Source organism: Drosophila mauritiana, chromosome 2R (assembly GCF_004382145.1).
Source record: "Drosophila mauritiana strain mau12 chromosome 2R, ASM438214v1, whole genome shotgun sequence".
In the NCBI taxonomy this organism is placed as follows: Eukaryota; Metazoa; Arthropoda; class Insecta; order Diptera; family Drosophilidae; genus Drosophila; species Drosophila mauritiana.
This window is the reverse complement of record NC_046668.1, coordinates 10,979,900-11,000,328: the sequence shown is the minus strand read 5'-3', so window position 1 is coordinate 11,000,328 and position 20,429 is coordinate 10,979,900. Positions and strand designations below refer to the sequence as shown.

The following is a 20,429-nucleotide window of genomic DNA, read 5'->3' as shown; positions in this document are numbered from 1 at the left end:
ACAGTGGGGGCGGGGCCGGGGAAGTGCCACGCCCCGTGCACTCACACCACAACACATGCTCGAAAAAATCCATAATTAATAAATTAAACCAATTATATACAAAAGACTCGATTTGAAGTGGCATTTCATTAAACTGCAATTGCGAAGAGAAATTAATTTGCATTTTGCGATGGCGAACGAGTTCAATTAATTATGAAGTTGCGGATTTATGTGCATTATCATTATTATAATTATTCTGCACTTGAAAAGCGACACTCTGTGTGGCTCAAAAACAAAAGATAATACCTCAACTTTTGTGCAAATGCAAGTTTCGTGAGCCATTGGAAGCGTAGGAAATGCACATTATTATTTCAGGGTACTTTTTTGTAAACCTTTACCTTATGCATTTTAGCCAAACTGTTGTTGGCCTTTGTCTGCTGGAACAAAACAAAAAACGGCAACAGGAAACGAACCCTTTTTGCATTATTTGAAAAACTCCCCCAAACTCAACGCCCCACCTCAAAGTTTTCACTGGCTTTTTCATCGAGAAAATCCTTTTTTTTTGCGGCTGGCAAATTAAAGTAAACACAAAAAAAAAGAGGAAAAACATCAAGTTAAAGCTGGAAAAAAAAGAGTTGATTTGCTTTAATTGAGCAAACATATTGTACAAATTTTGTTTTTCAATTGAGTTTGCCATTTCCGTAATTACGCTGGACGCGTTCATTGAATCAAATTAAACAATTATATTTCAGTCAGATTTGTGCGTTCGTTTTCCTAGAAATTCCACTTTAAAAAATTGGAGCTCTGCGTCCGAAGATGGAAAAATGGAGAAAAATGGCTTAATTGAGTTTAATTGTTGCACCGGACCCACAAAATCAACTCGACAAGTCACGCAGCAGGCATTTACATAAGATTAACGACAATCAAACGAAAAAGAAGAGGGAAAATTTTGAAAATTTAAAAATGAATTTGATGCACTTTGTGGCTCTTGCCATCGCTTTGAGTGAAAAAGTGATCCGCATCCGTGGACGCAGAAGGCGAGGGAGAGGCTATGGCTATCGCTGCATGAATATTTATGATCCCCCAATGAATTAGCATATTTTACGATTTTCGTTTACAGACGATAAAGCCCAAAGAAGGAGCAGAGCAGGCTTAGATGGCGACAGTCTCTCCAGCTCCTTTAAACTAAAGTATAAACACAACTCGCTTTTGCCATATGCAAATTGCACTATGTTGGTCGATAAAAAATTAGCAGTTCGGTGGTGAGGACTTTGTAAACATTGGTCTAGTGAAAAATGCCTGACCAGGAAAGACATGACAGTTTTGTGCAAGGTGAGGAAAAATTAGATACACTGAAAGGAAGCTCAGCTTTCCATGGAGAGCCATTCTCTCACTATTATAACTTTTTTAGACGCCTCTTACACTTGAAACCAAATCAACAGGCCTGGGAAAATCATCTATTTAAATTTCAGTACACTCACATGATTTCCAATCAAACAGCAGAGCCTGCAGAGAAGCCAATCAAATTAGCATATGGCCAAAAGAGGAGAAAACTCCCTAAAAAGGAGCCAGCAGCACGCAAGAGAAGCGCACAATTAGCCAGAAATGTCCATTTGCCAGTCAGGCGATTTTCAGGCAAACAGAAAATATTTGAAGAGACAAACAAAATGAGCAAAAATGTTCGCATATCTGCGGACCACGATCGCAGCGACGGCGGGGAGGCCATTAGAGCCAACTAATGGTAGCACCTTTTAAGGTTAAATTGGGCAGGCCGAGGCTCCAAACTGGTCACCTTATCGCTGGCCAAATTTATGCACGGCTCGCAAACTAAGGGTTAAATGTGCCAATAAGCCAGATGCGGGCGGGTGTTCGCAAATGACGCAGCCAGCCGGGAACAGCGAAGCGAGATGGGACAGAGGATAAGGTTCGAGCCCGACCTAACGAAAAGGTATCCTATATACTCAGTACTTGAAGCAAAAGGTATAATAATTAGAAATATTGTTATAAGAACACTCGGAAAACAGCATAAGCTAGCAATTAGAATTCGTCTTGGTAACGAAATTTCTTGCGTTGAATTCGTTACTACTCTAAAAGCCTTTAACCTTCGCCAAAACACAATACCCCTTCTCCACTTGGAAAATCCAGGGTACACTAAGCCGAAAATCGAGAACTAAAATCTTTGAGCTTCGCAGCAGTTGGCCGCATTTGCATTTTGTGCCCCACTATCGAAATGCGCATCGCACGCTCACGCGACTCGAAAAATGGCCACAGGCTGCACTCGCCACTGCAGCAGCGCCTAAAGTCGCAACTGCAACTGCGGCAGTTGCAGCAGCAGCAGCAGTTGCAGCAACATCGACTTCGGGCGAAGAGCTGGGCATCCGTCCGCCATCGATTGGCTTGCCAATGTTGATTTTCCGTTTGGTTAGTTCACCTCCAAACTCCAGCCCCCATTCCCCACTCCTCAAAAAAAAAAATAAGGAAATAAGAAGGAAAACGCAAATGTATGCACAAAAAAAATGCAGTAAAGGAAAGAGTAGGGAAAGAAGAAAAATAAATAAAATTGCTGCGAACGGAAACTGCATCGCCAACGACTGCATTGACCCCTTTTCCACCCACGTGCGTGTGAATTCGCCATGGAGGCAGTTGCTCCTTCCTTTCACCCAACTCCCCACTCCCCCTGGCTGGTTATTTTATTGCAGCAGTTCCCCCGAAGGAAAAACGAAAGAAAATCGCATTGCTCACGTTGGCCAAAGTGCAAAATGCGCAGGGGAAATGAAAGCAAAAAATTAAACCAAATTGGATGAATATTTAATTGGCTAGCGAGGATCGCACAGGGAGAAGAGATTAAAGTGTATAGCACTCGGAATAATAATGCATCCCCAGAGAGGGTTAGTTAAGTATCCATATGCATTCGATTTAACTAAAAGGTTAAGTGATAGAATAGAATTAATCATGAAATTGTTAAACAGCTAAGAGAACTAAATAATTAGAGGTATTTAACTATCTGTAACTACGCATAACGTTCTCATAGATATTTTTTATGATTCCTTTAGCTATTCATTGTGATAACTTTGTTAACTTGTAAATTTATCTGACATTTGCTTAGAGTTAGACGGCTGAACACACAATTTTCTCTTTTGATCATAAAGCAATTCCCACCTAACCACAGTTTTCCGCTCGATTGACTGTCACTTTCTTCGTTTTGATTAACACCTTATGCGACACTTTTCTCTCGGCCCACTAACTAAGCCACAAAATGGCAAGACCAAAGAGGGATAGAGAAAAAAAATTAAGTGAAAAGCTGCCCAGGGGCTGGAAACCTTTTATGTTGAGTGGCGGTGTGTTAAAAAAGTAAAATGTCAGTCATACAGACAGACAGACGGATGAGAAACGAGGGCCGTGACTTTGAAGAGCAACAGAGATTCAAATTCAAAAGCTACAGGATAAAGTCAAAGCCGCAATGCCGCATCCTGAATCCCATTTTCGCCCACCCAACCGTTGTACATGGGTCCGAAAAGCTGCACAAATATAATTATAAACGTCTGCTCGGCCATTAGGTTCTGCATTGGATGGCCACCATACCCTCCTCTGCATACCGAATACCGAAACACCCCCAGTTTCTGCTCCAATTTGGCTTGGGGCGTGGCATTACACCCACACCGAAACCATGTTCCCCATTAGATGGGTCTAAATTTAGTCTGGTCTGTCTGGGCAGGTTCATGGAAATTGTCGCATCAAGTGAAAACATCAATGGAGATTTTAAGTAGAGTGGGGAGCAGCTTTGATTTTGATTCCATTTTTTATCTGCATGGCGCTTGACATTTCATGCCGTTTCAGTTCAATGGCCAGGCAAAAGGCAATCAAATTGATGACTTTACTTTTCGCCCCGTTGCGAACCCCGCTTTCTGTGGCTACATTTCAATTATGCTAATTACCAGCAGCCATCAAACACCTAATGGCTATGGGGTTCGAGCAGGATTTATGTAAGTCCAACCCCAATTTATCCCCTTCCACCGCAGACTGTCTCTTTGGCGCTTTGTCATTGAGCTATTGCGGTTTGGCTGCTAATTTATGGGCTTGCAGTGAACCCATTCCATAATCCTCGAGAGCGTTACTCCTCCATTTGTAAATAAAACATAGCGTTCTCTGCCCTGAAGTAAAGTAGTTTCGTTCCCTTCGAGGTTGTAAACATGCCGCACATACAAAAGATTCCCACCTTTCCTATTCTTTTTTTTTGCCCCTGAAATTCTGCGCAAAACTACAGAGAAGAAAGGAACAGGCAGGAGAGTTGCGCCTTTTGTCCTGGAAATGAAGTACTCAAATTACAACCAAAGTGTGTGTGTATGCCATAAAGCTGTCTGCAGCAATCCGATAATCATCTAAGGGCTTGCTCCACTTCATTTCGGAGCAACAAATTTTATTATGCAGAAGAGATTTCTTTTCCTTTCAGGCTCCCGTCTTTTTTCCCTACATTGCGTGTGAAGCGCCGCCACAAAATAGGATATGTAGATGGCTAGATATGGGGGGCATTACGAAATAAACTATTCCTTATTGTTCCTGCTCCTTGGCAGCAAAAGTGCCGCAGGCTGTGAAAGCCTCCTGCTCACAAAAGACTCGCTATGCAAACACACAAAAAACCAGTGACGATGACAGCAATTCTGTTGCAGGTTCCCAAGAAATATACCATCTTCTGCAGCTAATTTGCTGCTGGCTGTAATAATGCTTAAGCCAGGTAATAAACGCTGACTTTTTTCCCTGGGTTTTGGCAAGCAAAATCTTGGCTTGACTTTTGTTTTCTTGTTGGAGGGGAGAACAGGGAGCTATTCGTTCGCTCCATCTCGATTCATTCCTCAAGTTAATTAAAGTTTTATCAAGCCAAGAGGTAGGCACGCAGACTTCTGGAGGCATTTCCTGGAATGCAGTCATCGTCATCTTAGCTACGCCTCAAAAACTTCATGTTTTATTCAATTTCAACTGTTGCTTTTGTTGTTCTCGACTGTGTAACTAGCCAAAGTCGACTGGTGAAGTACGAGTGGCATTCGCAAGATGGCTTTCAAATGCATTTCGCCTTAAATGCTGCTGGGAGTTGGTCCAAGTTATATCATCGTCATCATCATCTTCATCGTAATTATGGCCATCATGGAATTCAGGTTGTGTCATTCCACGTTTACTCGTTACCGTCTTCGATTTCAATCAATGTGCAGCAGCTTATTGAGATCTTTCCACTTCTTTTCCTTCCCATTTTCCTTTCAGCGCGCGGCTTTTGTTTTCCCTAACCTGCGAGTTTTTCCAACAAAAGGAAATTCATTGAATGGAGAGTACAGAGTTAAGCCTTCAGCAGTTTATGACGCGTCAGATTCAATGAGTTCGTGCCTCAATGGATCCCTTCTTCTTCTTCTTCCATGATGGCGATGATGATGATGATATCGTTGCAGCTGCTGTCGAGTGGAGATTAAATGGAAAATCGTTCGGAAAATGTATGTGTTCAACTAGCAGGATCAAGTTCACTCGACTCGCAGCTTAACTTAGCTTTCCACAGCCATAAGCATAAGGTTTCCACGTTTTCAAAGAGTTCTTTCTCATATAAGTGGCAAACTTGAAGCTATATAAACCTTAAGTGCATAACTTTGTTTTTTTGGGAACTTATTACAGGTCAAAAGCATGTGCCGTTTAGTTTCATACCTGCAAAGAGAAGAGAACGAAATACAAACCCATTAGTAATTGATACACATACATAAAATTAATTGGAAATAAATGTAATATGGGCAGCATAACCTCGATTCCTATATGTTAACGACTTCCCCAACCACCAGTTACATGGAATCGATAAACGGTGTTCGATTACATGCCCGATAAGATATGATATAGCATACATAGTATGTGGCATATGAAGACCACACAGCACTCGGGTCGCTACAAAAGCTCCATGTTGATAACTCTACTTTATCGATGTGTGTCAAAGAGCGCGGTCTGCCATTGGAAATTATAAATCAATTTCCAGGCATTCAGCGCCGATCGTCTGTGATAAGATTGCCGGCAAGGGAAAAGGTCGGATCAGGGGGCTTTAGCATAATGACGAAACGTGGCAGCCGCAAGGAAAGGGCAACTTAAGCGGCTTACCCCGAGGTTTGACCACGTCTCAAGTTGTCCCCACGAATGGCTGCCTTTCTGCTTCTATGTGTGATGTTTTAATTAAGGCAACCGACGACGACGACGGCGACGGAGGCGACTGTCCGGTCGGAGCGTCGCCAGTTAGCAGGCACAACTATCGGTCAATAACTTGGCCCAGGCACGCGCCACATACAGTGAAGTCTCAGTGGACTAAACTTAAGATAACGCTAGAAGTATTATTTTAATCTATTTATTATTTTGAATTGTAAAATGGTAAGTCATATTTCACTTTAAATATGGGAAATCATGAGTTGAATGCCCTTTTCTAATTAATTGAAAAAGCTTGTAGCTATGTAACCTTATGAGATTTGGCTGCAACGAAGTTCCACTGTACTCCTTCGGAGGTCCGACTATGTGTGTGGTGTTTATTTAGGGCTGAGGCCAGAGTCAGCGCATAAAAGAGTTGCTTGATTGCTGGGCAAACGGAGCCGAAATTGAATTTTACTCGCCATCTAACTGGGCGAACGTTCAATTATTCGAGGACAAACGAGTTTTTTGCATGACCATCGCAAAAGGCCGGAAAGAAATGGGTAATCTTGGGAGCGGCTGCTTCGGTCTGCTCATCCATTCCATTTGCCTGGCACATTTAATTGCAGCAATCAAATGGTTTTCGGGGCGGTGGCCACCTGGGAAATTTCCTCTGGCGCATACATACATATATCATTTCATTTGCCTTTAATTTGACACATGACGTGGGGGCATTTCGGGGGCCTCGACTTCTTCCTGTTGCTGCTATTTGCAAAATGGCCGCCCTAACTGTTGTTGTCTAACAAAATGGCCGCCTTACGTCTTCCGCTCAACAGCCTGCACACAGAAAAAAACCCATATACACACCCACCCAGAACCTAGAGTTCATTGGTTTCTCAGCGGCATTTTTCACTTGCTCTGGCAAATGACTTTGGCCACATGCTGGGTCTCGCTCCACCCCCACACTGACTCCCACATTTTCTCGCATTTTCCCACCGCCCGAGGAAAGTCGCTAAGCTGGGCTAAGTTGAGCGCTTTTCCGCTGCCGGCGTTGCCTTTTCTTTGTCCTTTGGCATCCAGCGACAGGGAGGACGCTCCTTGTTGCGCAGCAAAAACTTTTGCATTATGAAATTGTAAATGTTAGCCAACAGACAATCAGAAAGAAACACTCATCAGCCAGGTGGCTGAAATGTTTTTCTGCTAACAAAAATCTCAGAATAAGTTAAGCCAAAAATTTACTTAACAAGTACCACAAAAACAGAATTGCAGTCTCACCGAAATTTAGAAATATATTTCTCTTTAAAACATTAAATCATCATTCTTAACGGACAACTTTAAACTGACAGCAAGGTCCCACATTTGATTCCAGTGTTACCAACTGTAATAATGAAACAAAGCCCCGAATTTGTTAACTTTTTAATGCTTGAAACTAGTACGTGTTCAACAGTGTAACTACGCACTTCGGTTGCCTCGAGCTGTCCGAACGTTTTAGAAAAATCGTTTGCAGTTCGCCAAGGAGAAAAACAAACTTTTCACCCCTTAAAACGAATTTTCATCTATATATATTTGGTTTGTGGTATGAGGAATTAAATTCTTATCTTTTGTTCAAAGTTTTCGCACAGCATTTGTTTTATCAACTTATGCTATTTCCATTGCTCGACTTAAGTCTATTTCTCCCTAGCTGAAGGCAAACAAATAAATGAAGCTTTTATTGAACCTTTAAATTTTATTTAACGTAATTCTACTTTTCCACATTAACGTCAAAATACGTATTAAGGGCCGCTCTCCACACATCGTCGGTGGCCAATTTAAAACTAATCATGTAGTTTCCCGTTGGAAGCGGAATTTTCGCGAACATTTGATCGGTCAAGACAAAGTCCTTTACAAGTATATCATGCTATAAAAAATATAAAGGAATTGCCTTGCTAATAAAGGATAATAGTATTTCAGTATATAGTATATAGTACACTTACGTTATAAGGACAAGAATGATTGAAATTACTATAGGGCTTCACAGCGGTGTAGAAGTAGTGAAAAATGTTCATAGGATTGGGATGTTTCATATAGTGACAAAAATCAACGGTGACATTGAATAGAAACGGATGGTATCCCGACAACTTCTTATAGACAGCAAAGTTCAGACTGATTTTTTGAATAGGAAGCTTCAGCATTTTGATGTACACGTTCTCTGCGATTATACCACGACCCAAAACATTGAGCTTACAAACGGAGAATTCTGCAAACGATTTGTCCAATACTTCACACTTGACATTTGTATGTCGGGTAATACTTTTTCCGCGGATCTCTAAACTCAATATTATAGTGCAAAACACTCTGATTATTGTAAACCTCATGGCAAAAAGAGTTCCGACTAAATATTTTAAATTACTACTTACCTATTTTGCGTATCAATAAAATTTGAATGAATTCATGTTACAATATTTTCTAATTTGATTCTGATTGAAAAGTAATTTTTGTAATTTGAGTTATCAATGATTGAAATCTCTTCGTGCTCACCATAAGTGTTTTTTAAACTGTTTAATATACTTGTTTGGCTTGACATTTTAACCAGTTTATGGTTTCTGTGCGAGGAGTAAGATTATATGTGATATACATATTCAATACATTGGATTTTCTGTATTGAATTAAATTGAAAAATACTCCCCCGATAAAGGTCGTCTAACTCAATATATCAACATTTGAAATACGTGTATCAAATTGGCTTTATTACGAAATGTTTGGATTTTGCTATTCATCCCGATCTATATATATTGTTTCAGTTTCAAAGGGGAAAAATCAGTTACCCAATCGCGACAGGGTGATTCACTGATGCGATTGCCAGGCGCTGGATTAAAATGCATTTTCCGAGACTCGTAATGATCCGGGCCCTATGCCAATTTTCCGTTTAAAGGGTAGTTTTCCTTTGGGCACGTGTGCCACAGTAGTTTGTGTAAATATCCCTTTATTTTATATATTTTTTTTTTGCCTTGTTTTTCCATTTCAAGTCTGCTCTATGAACTTATGCATCGCTGCGCTTTGACAAACCATAATCCCCTGGCAGTAAAAATATGGATTTCATTTCATTTTCCATATTTTATGGGCTCACAGCGAAATGAGAACGACGATGGAAATGAGAATGAGAAATAGTTCGCCCCAGTGCTAATGGCCAGTTGTTAAACTTTCAAATTGATCCATGGATTTCACAGTCGGATGCGGCGCACACATTTTCCTGCCCCTCCTTTGAAGTTGATGTTGTTCTTGAATGCGTAAAAAAAAAAGAAATGCAGAGGGCCGCTCCCCGAGTATCGGGTATAAATCGTGGTGTCAAAGAGCGCCGGAGAATATAAATTTATGATTTATCGAAAGCATATGCGCTACCTACCACAAACCAGCGAGACTTTGTAGCATTATTATTAGCATTTTACAATCGCTTGGGCATGTTTCGAATGGGCTCTTTAGTGGCACATCGAAGATGCCACGCCCCCAAGAAAGTCGAGGAAAACCCCGACAGATGTCCCAGCGAACAGATGCCCATTCCTGGGGGATCTGCCCACGAATCAACTTCACTTTGTCCACATCAAGTGACAAGGATTTCACATAGAAAGTTTGCCTCAAGAACCAAAGATGTGTGTGTATATATTTCCGCAATTGAATCAAAACTAAGCGGAAGTTGGCAGCTGTCGGAAGCGCTCTCCAAAAATATCCAGAAAATTCAGAAATTATGTGCAGGTTAAGTGCCGCCGACAGATTTTGACACATTGCGGCGAAATGCATATGCCAGATTGTGTCAAGTCATCGGGCTGCTGCTTTGATTAGAGCCGAAATGTGCAATGTGAAAGTGGTCTCGATTGAGTTGGCCAAGTTGGCTGTGTTGGAAGCGAACACTTCTTTAATTAACATATGCTGTGACGTCCTGTTGTTGTTTGTCTTTTCCAAACAGCTGCTGCGGTCTGCAACTTTTCCCAGGCGGTTTTTGTTGTTTCGGTTACCGTTTATGCTGTCGGTGGTTGTCTAACAAATTAATTTCATATTACCACCGCCCGCTTATGTAGGCACAGCAGCGGCCAAACTAATAGCTACGCTTTCGAAATATTATAATTATATTATTCAATTAAAAATTCTCTTCACAAGAGTAGTAAATGATTTCCCCCCTAATATATATTTTGTAATATTTATAAGTTTATTTTGTTAACTGATTTGAGTTACTCAAAAAAACATCTCAAAATCATATGCAAAAATATAAATGATCTTTTATTTATTTGTATATATTCCATTGACCGCGACTGTGCGTGAACATAAACTCTGGTATTGCAGTTCATTTGCCACTCGGGTTACATGTGTGCGGGATGGCCGATTGGATGGATCCCATCCTGTGCTATCCCATCGTATCCCAAACCTATCCCTCCGTTGGCAGCAGTTCCAATTGAAATTAATGTTTTATGGTTTCTGCAGCGACCGCACACACACACACAACGCAATGAATAGGACAGCTGGACATTGGAGAAAGGGGGCAGTAATTTCTACAGTTTTCTGCCTTCTGGTATTTCCACTCGCTTTTCCTAATGCCAATTTGCCATGGAGAGTTTCCTGTAAGTGACAAAAGAAAATGCCAATCCTTGGGCCCGACTTTCTTTCCCCCTTTTTTCCGGGCTTCTTCTTAGTTCTTTCGGGCTGTCGCCGCGTCTTTGTTTCGCTTTTGGCCATGGCAAATTGGACATTCTTCTTCAAATTTCCTGTTTATGCTCCATAAAATCCATCGAAGCGTTTAATATTGGCAACTTACGTTCGATGGAAATAAAGGAAGCGGCAGGAACAACGCGCCAAGTACGTGGTCTGGGATTCAAATTGGTTTGTTGAGGCATCCACCAAGTATGTATGTATATATACTGTATGTAAAATAGGGAGCTGGCGTCTGGCATTGAATTTATTTTCCACTGTCTGAGTCAGTAGATATAGCTGCTTGGCTATATCCAACTTATCTGCCGTAATTTAAGTGAAATGTGAGTGATTTGAAAGCATTTCAATTTATCTTATGCCATAGTTGACAGCTCTAATTTGAAGCGACATTTTCCTAATTTAATGACAACAGGTAGACATCAATAACACGAACAACTATCAGACAGAAATGCGAACTAATTGGTAAGGAATAAATATTTCAGCAACCTTGACAAAAATGGCATTTAGTGAATTATATATCTAGCTAACATGTTTTTCTCTTCAAAAAATAGGTTAACCTGTAGTTTGCGAATAATAATTTGAACTGAAAAGCCTGTCAGGCAAAAGAGAGAGTTGAGTTACCATCATAATCAAAGCAATTTTTTTTTTGCATATCAGTGCAAGTGGGTTTGGTTTGGGGGGATTATGCAACTCGTCTGGGGCAGCTGGAAAATGCAGTTGCATTTTTGGGTTGCAGTTGCAGTTGCAGTGGCATTTTGCAGTTGCATCCCACGCACGACTTGGACGACTGGCGCCTGCCCACGTTTAGTCTGTTAATTGAATTTTTCGCCTAACGATATGAGCTTCATAAATAAGCGTGTACAATAATAATAATAATAAAAATAATAATATTAATACCAACAGCAAAATCCTAGCTTGCCTAAAAATGAAACGGGTTTCATTTCGATTTGATCAAATTTATGTCAATTTCAGCAAGTGTTAATTGCACTTGACGTCGATTTATGTGTCGCATAATTTTATCGGGGATAATGACAGCCAACCGCAATAACAAGTGCATACTTAGTGGGGCATTATGGCGCAAAAAAAAGAATGCTTTTTAAAGTTTAACTAACCGAAATTCAAATTTAAATTGGCAAATGAAAATGAAGGGGCGCCAAGTTGGGCGGAATATTTCACAATAACAGGGAATTACATTTTGTTGATTTATATTTGATGAAACCCGAATTCGAAATAAGTATCTGTCAACCGTTTGGTTATTTATTGTTCAATTGAATAATACTATTCTTCATGATTTTGATTGGATTTTGTGTTTTCATTTTATTGTTCCATTTTATTGGCATGGAGATATGGAAAGAATTCCCCCGAAAGCCATAAAAACTTGAAATAAGAATATTAAAATTTCTCCATTTGAAACTTACGTGTGAGAAAATGCTGTTTGCCCATTTATCATCATAATTTTCTCATTATCAAATTTTCGTTGCTTTGTGCACTCACCTGCAAACGAGAATGGAGAAAAGAGAAATCCAATTAATGAATAATGAGTTCTGTAGTTTTTCAAATAAAAAGCAAAACTTTTAAGCAGCCCATAATTCAAAACGAGTGCGTTCACACCTCCGAGCAGACACACACTTTGGCTAACTTCATTTTAAGGGCATAAAAGTTTAATAAATAATTCCTGTACGCCCCCCTTTATTTTTTGTTTGGCCCAAACACCCACACACAAAAAAGAAAGGGGAGTTTTTGATAAGACAGAGCCAGATATTTGTGCGCTCCAGTTGGCAACAAATTATGGAAAATGAAAAATGCCATCAAAGCAGCGTAAATCATCTGACTTTGACATGCATTATTATTTACGACCAGGGTCGCCCTTAAAACAAAAGAAAGGGGAAAAACCAAACCTACGGACTGGTTAAGTACAAATCGAGGCCATAAAGGTGTATAAAACATTTCAGATAAGTGCGATTGTTAGTTCAAATGACAGCGTTTAAATCACATTTAACTGCCTAAATGTTGTGTGGCCCTTCTGCTGCATTTAAATAAATATGTACAGCACATTTCACCAATACGCATAGTGCGCCCATTATGAATCATCAGCATCACAAAAAGATGAGCAGGAAAAGCGGCAGGAACAGGAGCTGGAAAAACCGAAAGCACTTGCCATTTGACTTCTGTCCCCGGTTTCCCGTTTCTGAATTTTATGGCATTTTATTTTAGCTCAACTTCAGCCCCATGGAAAACCCCAGACCCTCTGCCACTTCTCCCGATGTCTCGGCGTTTGGTCCCGTCAAAACAACATTTCTGCGTTGGGCAACCGCAGAGAGTCAAACAAACAACAGATCCAGCGACAACGAATGCACTCAGAGAAAATATCCATAAATAGCGCTGAACATATGGTTTTATGGTATTTCTATGCGATAGAAATGATACATTACACCTAATAAACCATCAAATTATGTTTGCAAGCACAGCTATTCATTGAGTTCATGTTGTAAAGTTAACACACCCATTTATTTTCCATTTTTTTTGAAAAAATAAGTATTATTTAAGCAATCAAAAAGAGAAAAATATCTTTAGTCTTGTAAGATTGAAAACTATTTTTTAGGAAGCCAACATTTAAGTAATCTGCCGTATTCGGTATTATATTAGTACCATATGATTTCCGATTCCTATAAGGAAAGTGTTGATTTCAAACCAATAAGACTTTTATCAGCGTAATATATTATTTTAAATTAGTTGATTTGGTTTATTTCCGTTTTGAAAACGTCAGAAATATGTTTCTTGTGCACGAAATACACTATGGGATATATATAATAAAGTGAAGCTGTTGAGAGTCGCGTTAGATGACGATGACGATGCTCACAGCTTGTGCCGAGGGTTGGGGATCTGGATGCGGGGCAGGGGATGAGCTGGGTGCCAGAAGAGTGCCACAGAACCAGGGTGCGGGAGGATGGACGGACGGATGGATGGATGGACGGATGGCGGGAATGCCCTGTGTGGCAAGCGTCTGTTGCAAAATCGAAAAAATATTGTGCGTTAAGAGGGATGCTCTCTGGCGGACTGGGCCAACACACTACCAACTACCAACAGCTGAGAACGTGCCGTGGTGGTGAGGAAGGAGGCGGATGGTGGGTGGAACTGAGAACTGGAGATGGGGTGGGGGGTAGGAAAAATCGATAAATGCCTCGAACATATGAATTATGTGTCTGTGCGCAACCCAACCGCCAATCCTTCTCCGATTTCCCACTCCGAGATTCAGCTGCGGTTCTTCATCGGGTTAAGTTCAAGTGGCAGCTCATTGCACTCCGGCCAGAGATACATTTTACAATTTCGCATTTAATTCTCCAGAGCCATTCGCCCGGATTGGGCTTTATGGCCTGGCAGCAATTGGCGCCCACACACGCATTTGCTATTGCTGTTGTAGTTGCTCTTGCAAAACTGGACAACAGTATCTGGCGCCCTGCCCACGATGGCATGGAGCTGCACTGACCGCATTAGATAGGAAAACCCCTCTGGGTCTGCTGCCTGGTCGCCACCACTCCTGCACTCCTTCACTCCTCCATTCAACCATCCTGTCCAATGAATGTTTTTGGCAACTCATATGCAAATATGTTGCGAATGGCCGAGGGAAACTGGTAACTGGACACTGGGAACAGGTCGAGTGCTGCTGGGTAAATCAATGAATGTGTTTGGACAAGTGGCAGCCTTTGTATCTCACTGAAACCCTTACGCCCTTCACCGACAACCCTGGGCATTAATCCGTAAGATACGAGTGCTTATACATTTCGCAAGAGCAGTTTAAACTTTATTTTCAATTCATAGCTAGAAATAGAGATGGTGACAGGAAGTGACCATAGAATCATATATCATATGAATAATTCATAAGAGTATTTATTCATCTAAGTTCAAATCAAATTTGATAGAGATAAGACTTAAAACTACATTATATTATCTCTACAATTTCGACAGATTTCGAGCACTATTACGAAACACTTTTCAACTTTTAAGATGATGCAATGTAGGGTAATTTATTCATCTAATAACTCAGTTAATTGATCTTCATTAAGTTCCATATATGTAGGTATGTTCATTCACAGTGATGCTGCCCATCATCACTGGTCAAAATTTTCGTACTTCCATTTTGCAACCGCATACGGTACGATTTATGCTGTAAACAAACCCCAAGACTTAATTAATATTGATTGGTCCAAAGCTGGGGGGGAAATCGTTATCTCGTTTATAAGTTAGGCGGCGGAGAACAGTTGAACTTATAACCCAAAGCTGCTGGAGTTTGCTGGCCACGAAAGCAATTTGGCCCCAACAACTGGTAACTTTCATATTTAGAAAGCGTTTCTGGGATGCATTGCATATCCAATTGGTAAACGCTGATACGATTGTCTGGTTGGTCTGGGCTGGTTGAAAAAAAAAGTAATAATAACCGAAAACCGAAATAAAAACAAGAAAAGCACTGAACAATAAATTTTTCATGCTCAACACAAACGCACCATGTACGTACACATATTTATTTATGACAGCACGCAGGTCGCAGCCACGACTCCAAGTTCGAATCGGAATTGACCCCCGAAAAGTTATCTATAGATCGCCGACGTCTGCGGTTTTCCCCACGCCATTTTCCTACATATATGTACGCGCTGATAAATGGAAATGGGAAATCTAGCGCAACGTCGCGTCGTCCCAGTCGATTTCAATTTCGATTCGAAGGCAAGCCAAGCCAAGCCGATCCGATCCGATTCCAAGTTGCAAGTTGGTGATAAGGCAATCAATAAGGCAAACATACGGCTCGAGGTTTATTGAACCCCCCTTTGGACAAACAGGGGGAAACCTCCGTGGTATCAGCTGGGCCAAGTGCAATTAAGTCGGTTTTCGTTTATTTTTTCTTTTTGGGGCCATTCGATTGCAGTTTTGTTTATTTCTTGCTTAATGGTGATTTATGTTGCGGTTCATTGGGTTTCGGCAGAGGCTCGCCTTTCGAAAGGGCTCAGTAAATTGCCAGTCGAATATCTCAAATAAGTTTGTTTAGGAATCAGTTACAAACATATTTAGATATGATAATGCCGTAAATATTTACGGGCGAATCAGAGAAGTCAGAACCCCAAGTTAGTTACCTGAACGTGGGGAGATGGGCACACACACACACGCACTCACATGCGACTGGGTGTCAAGGAAAATATTTGTAAGACAATATTTACCCACGACTAATGCCACAGATTCGGGTTGGGGGTAAAGATTTGGACAAAAATATTTGTGCGTGTCAACAAACCACGATGATGATGGTGCTCCTCTCCGCGGCTCGCCTTAAAATTGATATTCATTCCACGTTCACCGGAGCGTGACCGATCCCGATCTCTAAATAAATGATTTGATTGACATCAATAATTGCATGTACATATACATACATACATTTCCATGCATTTGGCAGCTGATGATAGTCAGTTGGCTACCGAAAAACTAAATGGGCAATAGTCGTCGAATCCGCATCAATTTGCATATGTCTCTAGTGACAACGACGGTGTTTGCATGAAAAATAAACAGAGCTCTGCTGATTGACGTTCAATTCCCTTTCCCTCCGCAAAGCATAATTAAACGCATTTGATGTGGTTGTTCTGCCTAGAGAATACCATATAGTGGAAAGGGTGTAGAATATTATTCTACCCATTAAATGAAAATATAGTTACTACTCAATTTATTAATATTTAAGTTGGACAAGGCTTATAAGTAGCCTGTTGAAGGTGTTTCTTCACTTTTTGAGGTACGAGGTATTAAGAAATCGTTACTATGAAAGCCCTGCGGAACACTTTTTCCAATTCCTTCGTCTGGTTTCTGGCTATTCTCTTTCGGATCTCGTCTCATCAATCACGTTTTGGCAGCTCCACATGCTTTCCATCCAGCTCAGCCCGTACGTACATATGTACATATGTACGTTTGTACTTCCCTCTCTATTCCTGTCTACGTGACTTCCGTCACTTGGCTTGCCCATTTGTCCCGCGAGCTTCCAAGTTCCTATTCCATCGCTTCACTTCCCTACCCGACGATACCACGTTTCTCAACCTCTTTGCTCTGCGGGAATGGGAGCTTCTCCAGCTTCTTCTTGCATTTATCTACTTGGCTGTTGTCATGTCAAACACTCGGCACAAAAGTTCAAGTGCGGGTCCTAACCAGCCGCTTTGGCCGCCCTTTCTCTCCATTTCTCCCGCCAATTTCACGCTTGTCAGTTTGGCGAAAAAGTTTTGCCTCTTTATTTTTTTAACCTTACCTGGCGCCAACAGCCCACAACGCCATGGAGTGTGAAACATCAGTGGAGTGTCGCAGGCAACACAAAAGCTCATTTGTTCGGCGAAAGTAAAATCGGCTTAGAGGCCAAACACTATGCAGCGGTGAGTGTGTGGGTTAAGTTCCAAGAACTTTATGGAACCACTCCGAAGTGGCTCTGCGCACAGACAACTTAATTAGATAAATGCTCGGTGCTGTCAGTTTTCTAATTTTCTAGTTGTAAAGTGATCCGAACGCCCACATACTTCACTATGACTATAGTCAACATTATCGTCATTATCTCCATCATCGTTGTGGAGAATACTGAAGGGGCCTCTTCCTCCTCCTCCTTCTCCTACTTCCCCTCCTCATCTCGTCAGCTGACATAATTTTATGCTCGACATTCAATTAGGAGTAGGTGTAGGTGCCATCATCCTCAGCCAAACTACGGAACTCTGGCAAATGCAAATTGTGAGCAGACAAAAGCAATTTGTGTCATTGCCAGCAGCCATATATAACACAATTGCGGTCAGAATAATAGCATCAAGACATGTAACTTCTTGAAAGTGACAACTTGCGACACTTTGGTGGTAAGTTTAATTAAAGATAAAATTATGGGGACTTTAGGCATTAAATAGAATAAAATAAATCATTTTGAGTAAAATATATTTTGCAAATATAATAAAAAAGCTCATCTTACATTTTCTATGCATTTATATACTATATTAAAACTAAGATACATTTATTTCATTTTATTATCATTAGTAATATTGATTTGGACGCAACTGTTATATGTGTAGAAAGGGACTGAATCGCACGAGCGAGACAGAGCGAGAGAACTTGTATTTTACCACCTCATTACAAGATTTGCATATTTGCATCTGCCATTGTCTCAGGCCCCGAGAACAAAAGCCAAGCACAGACAATGGCTTCATCCCAGCTCAAGGATATTTTCGCACTCAGAAAACTAGACCTAAATTTAGAAAACCGCAGAGAAACGGTGTTGGAAAACATGTCTTCCTGCCACAACTTTCGCGAGTCAAGTGTTTGCCACTTCTGAAGCTAAATCTTAAAAGCCACGGATAACAACTGTGTATCTGCTGCATTTGCTGTTTTTGGGTATTAGGCTCCACTCGGTCGTCAAGTGTTCCTACATAAAGTCGCTTACCTAATGGCCACAGAGCTGAAACCATCGCCGCTTGGGTGCATTTCACAGGATTTAATGGGCAGATGTGCGCCGCCATCCCGCGCCTCGCGTATCCGCATCCATTGACAGCTCAATCCAATCCATGCCGCAGAATGTGGAAACGGAAAATGTGCGGCGGATAATTGCCATTAATCAGCCGAGTCCACACATGGACATGGCACGTCATAAGCCGCACAGCACACTACATCTAAACCAGCGTTTGCCATTCGGTTCAAAGAACAAAAAAGTCCGGTCTTGGGGTTCAACATCTGGATGGGAATGCAGGAGGGAGGACGGGATGCGAGAGGTAGGGATTGGGCCTGGGCATGGGCATGGCCATCTATGATATATGCAGCACTTAGTACCTACTTAAGTTGCGCGAACGCGGACAAGGCTTCAGATAAGATCACACACAGCTGGCAAGAGCAGCGGCAAAAGCGGATTGTGGCTTAATGCCCACCACAGTGGGGCAAAAACTTAAGCTGGCAACTATATTTTTTAGTGCATGCATATAAATTCATTCTTTTCAAACGTTTGCAATTCAAAAGTGCTCTATATACTTAATCCAACCAGTAAGGAAATCTACGTAGTGACGAATCGCACTCAAATGATTTCATGTTGTTACCTCTGAAATTGCTCACAAAATATTCAAATATGTACAAATAAATGGCAAGAACAAATAACTTGCTAATAAAAATAAAAAAGTACTCAAAGTTTCCAAGAATTTTACTTGAGTGACGAATAAAGTGCGAAATAGTGAACTCATGAAATAAACAGTTGCTGGTACGACTTCTGGCAAACGACACACCTAGTTTATCCCCAATATTTTAGGAATCTCCGGATCGGGTAATCCCACCTACTGTACCACTCTCCTCCACCAAAACTGAAACTGCAACCACACGACTTCGACAACGACGTCGACTACTGTGGCTGCAGACTCGTACTCGTAAGTGGTATAAAGTACGTGCATTTTGTAGATAATAATAAAATAATAGCAACGGCTGCTCATTCAGCTGGAGTCGAGCGCTGGCTGGTCGTCTTGGCGCTTGGATCGCAAGCGAACGAAACCGAACCGAACGGATCGGATCGAATTGATTCGAATCCGATTGGATACCATTGGATCGGAACAAAACGAAGCTGGTGACTTGGTCTTGTGGCTGTTGTAACAAATTACTTTTGGCTGGGCCCGTCCACTTCCCTGCTTCGCTGCTTCCCTGATCTTGCCCAGACAATGTCGTCGCCATTGTAACTGCTCGTTTTTCATGTTCTATTTTTCTGCGGCAATTGCAGTCAATAGATTAGCTCTCCAGATAATTGCACAGCGAAAATCGCATCAGAAATGATCGGACAACATCGTATGGTTGCTTTAAATATAATAAAAAAGCTAAGAAAAGGTTAGCTCTTTAATTGTTGTTAGCTTTTCCTATGGTAAGTTTCAAAAGAACTACTACTAAGTTCCGATGACTTGGAGTCAACCAACGAGGTCTTGAGCTCTTTGAAAATAACTTTCATGCGAGACCCAATCAGTAAACTTATTTTTCCAAGTGAAAAGCGGCCAGACAAAGGGGATGGGGGAGGGGGTGAGCCGCAGATGGGGCAGGCGCTTTTCCGTCGCCAATCAAGCGATCGATCTACTTTGAGGCAGCCATGGCCACAGTTTATCGCCGACCGGCGACTGCATTTTGTTGACCGATAAGTCCGAAGGGGGTTAAGCACGAGGAGCAGCGCGAGTGGGCAGTAGGGGGTTAAGCACGGGGTGAAGACGGTGGTGGAGGGGGCTCGTGGTCGACAGTCAAGTAAGTTCCAAAGCCAAGACCAACTTCATTTGCTTGCCAACCAAAGCGAGCGACTTTTTCAATTAATGTAGCCCATGGGCACGCGAAACCTGAAACCAGAAAATGCACAAAAAAAAAGAAGAAAAAAGAAATGCGAGCCCAAAGAAGCGAAGATGCAAAAGGGGGGCTGGTGGAAAAACAATGCAAAAACTTTGTTTACTTTGCCAGCCTGTCTTATCGCTCGCTCCACTGGCCACAAAATAATTACAGAAGCCAGTTCCAAGCTCCCCACCTCAAGTGAAGAAAATCATCCGGTAGAATTGAGTTCTTTTGGCCAGGGCGTGGCGGCCAGCCCATATCACAAATCTCGGGAGCCTAGAGAGCTAGAGAGTACCCATGGTATCCCA

At 41.5% G+C, this 20,429-nt stretch overlaps 3 protein-coding genes across 5 annotated transcripts in view; 1 reads left to right on the top strand and 2 right to left on the bottom strand.

Annotated features, from left to right (window-relative positions):
• LOC117138309 overlaps nucleotides 1-20,429 on the top strand; it is a 39,352-nt gene that overhangs the window by 11,657 nt on the left and 7,266 nt on the right. The window lies entirely within an intron of this gene.
• Nucleotides 1-20,429, bottom strand: part of LOC117138306 (neogenin) — a 34,935-nt gene that overhangs the window by 9,855 nt on the left and 4,651 nt on the right. The gene's annotated exons all lie outside the window — the stretch shown is intronic.
• On the bottom strand, nucleotides 7,859-8,471 carry LOC117138434. The gene is made up of 2 exons (XM_033300545.1): nucleotides 8,085-8,471; nucleotides 7,859-8,014 (listed from the first exon to the last, which is right to left on the bottom strand). Exons 1-2 carry the CDS (start codon nucleotides 8,469-8,471, stop codon nucleotides 7,859-7,861), a joined length of 543 nt encoding a protein of 180 aa, XP_033156436.1.